At 44.9% G+C, this 9476-nt stretch overlaps 2 protein-coding genes and 1 pseudogene across 2 annotated transcripts; 1 reads left to right on the top strand and 2 right to left on the bottom strand.

Moving 5' to 3' along the window:
* Nucleotides 1-1971: 1971 nt before the first annotated feature.
* LOC147977642 (uncharacterized) lies at nucleotides 1972-2555 on the bottom strand. Its single transcript, XM_087545857.1, has 2 exons — nucleotides 2391-2555; nucleotides 1972-2301 (listed from the first exon to the last, which is right to left on the bottom strand). Exons 1-2 carry the CDS (start codon nucleotides 2553-2555, stop codon nucleotides 1972-1974), a joined length of 495 nt encoding a protein of 164 aa, XP_087401983.1.
* Nucleotides 2556-3140: 585 nt separating this feature from the next.
* On the bottom strand, nucleotides 3141-6422 carry LOC147977643 (uncharacterized; annotated as a pseudogene).
* A 525-nt stretch (nucleotides 6423-6947) lies between these two features.
* LOC147977644 (uncharacterized) lies at nucleotides 6948-8653 on the top strand. Its single transcript, XM_087545856.1, has 2 exons — nucleotides 6948-8073; nucleotides 8619-8653. The coding sequence occupies exons 1-2, from the start codon at nucleotides 6948-6950 to the stop codon at nucleotides 8651-8653; spliced, it is 1161 nt and encodes a 386-aa protein (XP_087401982.1).
* Nucleotides 8654-9476: the final 823 nt, after the last annotated feature.

The following is a 9476-nucleotide window of genomic DNA, read 5'->3' on the forward strand; positions in this document are numbered from 1 at the left end:
CGGCGGGGTTGGGCAACGACGAGGCTTGGGTGGCTCGGTGGCCAGAATCGACTGGCGCAAATGCGGGATGGGCCCACGCGACGATGGTGAAACTTTACCGAGCAGGGTTAGGGTTGGCGCTTCGTTTCTTTTTGGTGTTTTTGGTAGCATGCAAGAGATAACCCAAATATGGGTCTTAGGTAGCAAAATTCAGGAAGCTGCCAAAAGCTTTTCGGTCTCATTCAAATTTATGTGTGCTTTTCCAGCCTTTTTGGGCTAAAAGTGTGAACAATATTTTTAAGTCTTGGTATTTTTTCATCTTTGCTTGATGGAGATGCTAGATCATCTTCAATAGCTGCCCTAATACTAGTTGAGAAACGGCTAGCCACAATTTTAGTTGGCGGTGCGTCATTTACAATCAACTTCGGCATTGTTCTTTTTATAAATAATTATGTCGTTGGCATATTTCGTACGCCAGCTTTATGTCATTATTGCTGGCGTTGGAAATTGTGGGCACGCCATTTGTGTATCTATGTTTTTCTTTTCTTTTGGGCCGAACTTAGCTATGGCGTGGCCCTAACTTTACCCTCCTCCGACTCAGTCAAAAAACCTATACATCTCACCCTCTTTTATCCTTTTCACCGGTCTCTCGATCCGCCGCCACTGCCACCTCCAGACCTTGCCTCTCCTCGCCGTCCGATAATATGCTTAGTGTAGAATCCAATGATATGCTTGTAGAATCTGATGATATATGTGAATAGAAGTGTAGGCTTGCTGCTTGATTGTGGATGACATGCTCATTTATCATAGTGTAGGGAAATCTGTATGATATGCTTACGAGAGTATGTGAGAGATTGTGGATGACATGCATTGTTGCGGTTGCGCACTCGAGGACCCTTGAAATTGAGAACATGCTCCTTTGCACGCTCCGCGTCTTCAAGGGCCGCCTGCATTATCGTCATCTTATTCGTGCAGTCGGACGAGTCATCGAACGACTCAACGTAGTGCTCGTATATGTACTCCAAATCAGAATCCATTGCTTGAAAGAAGAAGGGAAAACTCTTTTAGCTCTGACAATTCATCAAATAGTTGTCGAAGAAATTGTATGTGTAGGACACAATTCATACAGAGCTACTGTATGAATTGTGTCCTACAGTAGCACAATTGTTAGTGTTTTGGCTCATACTGTATACGAGCAACCGTGGAAGAAATATAATGGTTAATAGTAAAGCCAACTATTAGTTATAAGAAGCTATCATATCATCTACAACCAATCTATAGCCGGAATGTACAATAATCTATTTTAAATGTGTCTTACTGTATGAATTGTTGGTTCAACTTACAACCTCACAAATTGTCTTTGGGGCTCGTGCTGTAGTCGGCTACTATTCAAGAGTCCACTTCTCTTCTATCTTTTTTTCTTTCTCCTCCAACTAAGTAAAAATATAATATTTTAATTCTTACAAGCTGCTTATCTCATCTTATTATGCTTATCTCATCTTATTATGCTTACAAGCTGTACACACATCTCCGTCTCAGGAGGCGCGCCACGCCCGTGCCTCTAGTTTAATCAAAGCCTACTGCTCGTCACCATAGAACATGCAAACAGAGGTTGACGTAAGGTGGTACTATTATGTTTATTTGCTATTGTATATACAGAAGCAGCGAGCGAACCCTGGTTGGTGCGAACCCGAACATTATCGATGTTATAAGAGTAATTTTAGCAGACCCCGCATCTCGCCGGCTCGCAAAACGCGTTTGCAGTTCGCGCAAAACGGCTTTTGCGGGCCGGCGCGGGCTGGCACAGATGCAGACCCTGTATAATGGACCCGTAAAAAGTATATTCACGGAATATGCTTTTTTACGGGTCGGCTTCTGCGGGTTCTGATCTGGCACAGCTTCTCCCGACCCGCAAAATTTAGATTTGCAACTTAAATTGATCTAGCATAATGCTTTTCTTTGCTTTTGCAACAACATTAGATACAAAATATATCACCAAATCTTGGCTAGAATAGCAAAATCAAAGAAAACAAGAATCACAAATATGCATTTCAGAAGATTTCCAACTTCCATAACTGCTCCCACTAGTTGAAGCAATATCTTCTCCATGCACTCATTGTTGATCTGCGGATTCTTGATCTTGCTTTCTTCATTCTTCATCTTTGGTTCCAAAGAAGTAGACGTTGCTTCCCCTCTAGTTGCACATGCAGCCGCATCATTGCCTTCGATTTTACTAAGGAGTGCACTAACATCTATTAAGTTTATTTCTATCAACAAATCAATGTATCGGCCTTCCCAAAACCAAAATGAGCATCCATCGTTCTACACAAAACATTGAGCAAGCTCGAAGTGAGCTGCCGCAATTGAACTAAAGAATGAGCTATGGAACGAGCTACCGCAAGTGCACGTACCCTGTCGTTTTCGCATTTGTAGAGCACCCATCCGGGGTGCTTCGGCGTGCCCGAAGTGAGCCGTAGCACTTGGCGCGGGCAGTCGTCGCACTCTATGAGCGGCATTGGCAGGCCACAAAGACGCTGCGCGAGCGCCGAGCCTGGTGGACGGCCAGACGAGTCCATGCCCGCAAACCGTCGTCGGCGGCGGGCAGACGAACCCGTGCCTGCATGCGGCGATGCGCCCTTGCCTGGGCTGCGGGAGAGGCTCCCCGACCACTTCATCGCCCGGGGCAGCAACCGGCGGCCGGAAAAAGACAAATCCGGCGGCCCACGATGAAGTGCCGCAGATCTGCAAATCCGGCGGCCCGCCGACGCAGGGGGGAAGGGAGGGGAGGCCTCGTGCGCGTGGCGGCCTTCCGGCATGCTCCTGCCGGCTGCTGTCGCCGGAATCTTGGACGGCGGCCGGCGGCGGCACCCGGGGGGAGAGGAGAGGTGGTTGGTGGGAGAAAGCGCGGGATGAAATGTCCCCCCACCAACCGCTTCCGCTTATATGCAGGGCACCGCAGCCGCGAGGGGGAAATCCGCGTTTTCTCTGGTTGCGGTCGGGATTTTGCCGCGCCCCCTAAATTTTTTTGTAGACCGGGGCGGGATGCGGGATCTGATCGGGCTGGTTTTTCCGTCCCGACCCGCATTTTGGCGGTTATTTTGCGAATCGGGGCGGGATGCGGGGTTTGCTAGAGTTGCTCTAAGTGAGTGGTGCTCGCATCCCTACAAAGGGCCCGCATGCTCCACCTCAAGCGTTAGCAGCTCTTCGAGAAGCCGGAGGTCGAGGACGACGAGGCTTTGGAGCATCGCAATGACGATGCCAAAGAGGCGCACGTCAATGGCTCCAGGTTTGAGGGGTACAGTTGGATGCCGGCCACCCGAACAACGGATGTAGCGTACATTTGATGGCGTCTGTTTGAGATGCTCTAAGTACCGAGGCTTGTCCAAATGAATGACTAAACCACATTTAAGCACTTGAGCAATAGCACAAAATATATTGAAGTCATATTGGCGAGCAGACGGAGTAGAACACGACCCTTAATACAATCTAGAGAGTAATGTTGTTCCAACTTGCATATACAGTCTCACATGTATGCAAATTACCTGCTAGCTGAGCAGAGGGAGCACTCCAACTGAAGCCACAATGACGACTTGACGAGGACATTGCGTTCCTCTTAACTTGAATACAGAATCGGGCCATATCCACTTCGAAGTAAACATATCTTGCCTTGGGCACATGCCATCTGTCGGTCCAATTTTTCCAATGTAAGTTGGTTTTGAATAATCAGTGTGAACGGCACGAGAAACAGAAAGAAAGAATACCTGTCGTCGTAGTTCGTCCCATCATCCGAGGAATCCAATCTCTGGACACCTTGGTCTCTGTCACTGAAAAATGTTTTTTTCTTCACTCAAATTAAGTGTGTCGAGAAAATACATGTTACCCGATAATAGCATTGATAGAGGTAACAGAAAGAAAACATACCTTCCTGATGGAGGGAGCTCCAACTTCTGTAAAACTTTCAAAATATACCTCCTTGGCAGGAAAGGAGTACGGGCAGTTCTTCCATCATAGAAGTTCATGCCGACAAAACTTCCATCCGCAAAATTAACAAGGGGGCCTCCTATCCCAGCCTAGTCCAAAATCACAAGCCAAGGTTACATGTAAACACCTCATAACCACAAGCACACACACACACACATATATATAGGTCAATGGAGTAACAATATATATAGGTCAATAGAGTACCACAAGCAGGCAAGAGAAATCACGAGTGTACCTTCTTGATTTCACAAGTGGACAGCCTGAGGTCTTTGCAGCCGCGTGTCATAGGATCTCCACTCACTACCCCCATTGAGCCGCATAATAATCCCTCTTCAGGCTCACGACCTATAGCTACAACATTTTTAGGTTCAGGCTCTTCACGGAACATTTTTCTCAACTGCCTGTCCCTGCTTTGGTCTTGTGAGGTGTCGGCAAGAAGAATATCTTCTGGGCAAATAGAACGCAGATACCCAACACTAACAATAGCAATATTATAACATGAGTCGTACGCTACCAATGCCCCGCTGACACGCTGATTCGGTGGGAGAAAGACCTCAATCTGCAATGATGACGTCAGCTGAGCCAACCATTATATTTAACTTATACTCCTTTGTAAAGGAATATAAGAGTGAATCTAAACACTCTTATATTTCTTTACGGAGAGAGTAAACACCAAGAAAAATGTGAAGCACAAACCCTCAATTTCTCATCAATTGTGTTAGCATCATGAGTTCTAAACAAACTGGCTGAAGTCAGAATGACCGTGCGCGACGGCACAACACTACCATAGTGTCGGCCAACCCTACACTTTATAAGCAAGCCTGTGCATGCGAAAAATCTCCTGTCACCTACACATTATAGCCTTGATCATCATCTGGTCAAGATCAAATACTAGCACGAAAAAGTAATGAGCATGGAACTGTAAATTGACCTTTGAATGAACTAAGTGAGACAACACTTCGGGATATAGATTTAATTATGTTTGAATCAAGTCTTGCCCAGGGATTTGGCCCCTCGCCGCAAAATGAGAGATTAAAAAGATACCCTCTCCAAGCAAACAAGTAACCAAAAAAAATCTTCAAATGTATGAAGTAGTTCCCCATTCACTGGTAAAGAAACAAGTATAGAGGTTAGTACTACAACAACTGCTAAAAACAATTGCACAAGGGAGAAGTCATCTATGTACCACAAGCACCGACATACATTCAAGCATAAGTGGTGGCGGCTTGGGATAGCCCATGGCGTCTAGCCACCTTAGCTTGCTCATAAATCCTAAGGCAATAAGATCATGTATTAGTACATCGATTTTATGTATGATAACATTCACATGATATTCTGAGCACATTGATAAAACGGTAACGTCTAGAACGTTAACGACAACTTGCATGATAATTCACACCTGAAGGGACTATCACCTTGGCACCTGCAGGAGGGGAATAATCCTGGCAGCTAATTTCAGTTGTTCCGCTTGAGCCCCCTAAAATGTAAAAGAGGGTGGAGGAATCAGCAAACCATGGCAAGATATATTGCATCATAAGAAGCAAGAGTATGAAGCAAAACCATGAAACCTGTGCAACAGCGTAATCAGACTAGCATTGACCATAATAGGTTAATTAAAATGAGAAAATAAAGGATAAGTGCAAACAATGATCAACAATCATGACTAGAAAAGGACGAGGAATTATATTGTAAAGCATGATTTATAGGTATGAAGTGGTCATGCCACACTCACCTACACCATACGTGCTAGTGTCTTCCGTCTCTTCCTGCCCAGAATCATCGCCTCCTTCCACATCTTCCTGCCCTGAATCATCGCTTCCTTCCACATCTTCCTTCTCAGAATCATCGTCTCCTTCCAAATCTCTAGGACTGCAATAGAAGACAGTAGAGTTGTTATGCTAAAACAAATAGGTGTGTGCGTTAGCACTGTGTAGTTCAAAAGCTAAATAGTCAAAGGCTCATGGCAATGTAGGAGCCAAATTGTACAAAAGTATTACAGAAGTCAGGCTTATAAATATTTAAAAAAAGACACAAGAGGATTGAGAAGACCTAAAATTCATGTACAAAGAAAGATACTTTGTCCAAATTTTATTCCAAGCAAACAATTTAATAATTCAATGTCCGGAGAATATACTATCTCCAGTGCTTCACCATTGAAGACAAAGCACTGAATTAGGCAAGACATCAAAAACTAAATTGTTGTCAATCAACAGATTACTAGCAACAACTCCTAAAGGTACTCTTGCCCCGTTATAGAAAGAAAAGGAGAAGGAACGGGCAAATTAAAATCGACTCACTTTGCGTTGCGGTTTCAAAAGCACACATGCCCCGTTTGTTTCTTCCTTTCTCTCTCCCAAAGATATAAGGGTTAATGCAAGTTATTTTCTCCATTTGCAGGCCTGAAGCAGAAAGTAAGTAAATAAATATAGATGCCTTAGGGCAACCAAGGTGGCAGCCGCCATGACATTCTTGGAGCTCAAAGCTCTGATAGGTAATAAAAGTTCACGTAAAAACTCAAAAGTTGCTAGGTTTAGAGAGAATAGGCCATGCATGACAGATTCGTGAGCTTAACTCGAACCATCAAACTAAACTACGTACCCACAAGGCCACAACTCGAATCAAATCGGTCAAAGCGCAGCTACTCCTGACTCAAACCAATCCAAAAGTCAGTTGGATCTGCCAATGGATGGATTTAAGAAAACGAGATTGTTACCGAGGGGTGTTGAGTACGCTGCGGAATCGGGGTTTTGATCGACAATTTTGGGTTTTATATTAGGGATCGGGGGAGAGAGTCCTTCACGGGTAGGCCTTAAACTATCCAGACCGGGTCCTAATTTCCGACTGCAACTATATATAGAGATCAGATCATGTACGACACACAGATAAATAAAGGAAGGAAAAAAGCCAGGGATCAGCCCCCCCAAAGAAATCCAACCTAGCTTGCGTGGCAGTGTCTTTGATCGCCGTTCCACGTACGTCCCGCCGCCATGAGCGAGCCCGAGCGCGCCCATGTGATCCGCGGCCGCCGCTGCAGCTCCGTGCTGGATGATGACGATCTCCTCTGGGAGATCCTTCTCCGCCTTTCGCCGCAGCCGTCCTCCCTCCCGCGTGCCTCCGCAGTCTGCAAGCAGTGGCGGCGCCTCACAACGGATCCAGTGTTCCTCCGCCGGTTCTGCGAGCATCACCGGGAGCCGCCCCTCCTTGGCGTCTTCGGGTGCGACAAAGAAAACATCGTGTTCGCTCCTTCACTGGGCCCTCCTGACCGTATCCCTTCCGTGCACTTTGACCTTGGACTGCGTAGCGGCTGCGTCAACCTTTTGAACCGTGTGCTCGGGTGCCGCCACGGCCGCGTCCTCGTTGGGGACTATGTACGGAAACAAGTCATTGTGTGCGACCCCATCACAGGCGAGCAGTGCCGTGTGGCCGTCCCTTTGGAGTTCCGGAGGGTCCGCTTCTGCGGGGCGGTGCTCTGCACCGCCGGCGATCAAGGCCACGTGCACGGCGCATGCCATTCAAGCCCCTTCAAGGTTATATTGGTTTCCATGTGCTGTTTCCATGATGAACGAACCCTGGCATGTGTTTACTCCTCGGAGACTGGTGCATGGGGCAATCTCATCTCGACGACATTTCCACGTTTCACTTGGGATGCTGGTTCGTCTGGGCTGCTTGTTCGTAATGCACTTTACTGGTTGTGCACAAATGAAGATCGCATACTTGAGTTTGACTTGGAAAAGCAGAGTCTTGCTATCATCACCGTTCCACCGATTACAATGGAATCCTGGTCTTGTCACATCATCCAGGCTGAGGATGACACTATTGGCTTTGCTAAATTGTCCGGCTCACACTTCCAAATGTGGCAGAGGAACTCTAATGTTCATGATGTTCCCACATGGGTGTTGTGGAAGAACATTGAAATATGTAACATTCTTGAGCCACCTCCTCATATTGATAGAAGCTCAACAAGTATATTGGGATACTCTGAGGATACTGATGAAATTTTTATATGGATGGAACCCAATAAATACTTGGTTCAACTTAAGTCGATGCAATCCAAGAGACCTGAAACAAATTATACCTCGAATTACCATGCTTTCACGAGTTTCTATACACCAGGTATTTTCTCATCCATAGTATTTATATTGTGAGAGGAGCCTATTCCATTTATGTTCCGTACATAATTGTTCGATCATCTATATTGTGGTTCTTGCTAGTCATTGACAACCTAAACCTAATCAACAATTGCCCCTCTGCTACAAAGACAACTTAAGTTATGGTCCTAGTTTCTTTATGTTATTATTAGTTGTCCTCACTCTTGCGAGATCCAAATCAAATGTCAAATGAATGAAAATTGTGAAATCAAATTACACTTTGCATGCAACGACTAGCTCATGTGTTTGAAGCAGCTAATGGCTAGCTAGCAATTTTTACGTCGCTGTGTGCATCACTAGCCAAATATGCCCTCTGTGTTATTGATACTTCAAAATACCTTGATACATAGAAACCACTGTATGTTCTATCCACAAGCAAAAATAATGCATTTTTAGTACTATGGTTTTTATAATACTTTGCTGCCAATCCCAACCTTAATCTTTTATCAGCATGTGATCTACTATTAATTTTGAATCTTATGACCCCACATTTACTCCGAATCATGTAAGGCGTACGAGCGGGGAGGAGGACTACTCCAAAATGATTCTCGAGAGGAACAAGTCGACACCACTGACAACAACTCTATCATCACTCTGCACCCGACCACCCGTACACCATGGACAAGATGCAACTCTTTCTTGGCGCTAACCGGTTGATGGTCAATGACCACAACTCCATCATTGCTCTACACCTGGACACCATGGACATGTTGCAGCTTCCCGTGGAAACACTATCCCGCTGAAGGGGTGTGCTACCTAAGGCTGGTCATAGTGGGGAGTAACTTAGACTAGTATCATGCATATGACACTAGTCTAAGTTACTACCTTCATATTGCAAAGTAACATAACAGTAGTATCATAGATGGCTTCATTTATTAGCTCAAAGACTCATCTTGTCTTGGAAAGCGCTATGTTACAGTAACATATTATGTTACCACCTCTCATTAATTACTTGCCACATAAGCAGAATTTTCTCGTAGTGTGCTATGTTACTAGCTAAGTTACTCTCACTATGACTAGCCTAATCTATTCTTCCTAGATGCAAGGCTCATGACATTATGACATGATGGACAAATAGATCAGTAATCTGATCCTTAATGATCCATATATTTTTTTCCTCTTGCAACGCACAGACACATTTCCTAGTAACTAGAATAATACTCCCTATGTTCCTAAATATAAGACATTTTAGAGATTCCACTATGGACATAAGGATGTATACCCATTTTGTTTCGTATGTAGTCCATATTGAAATATCTAAAAGGTCTTATCCCATGCACAATTGCATGTGGTGGTGGCTTTTTTCCCATTCATGCTTCATGTTGAGGTTGGTCTTATCCCATTCATAATTGTATGATGATGTGACAT

Source organism: Triticum urartu, chromosome 3A, assembly GCF_056163025.1.
Source record: "Triticum urartu cultivar PI428250 chromosome 3A, HENAU_Tu73, whole genome shotgun sequence".
NCBI classification, from domain to species: Eukaryota; Viridiplantae; Streptophyta; class Magnoliopsida; order Poales; family Poaceae; genus Triticum; species Triticum urartu.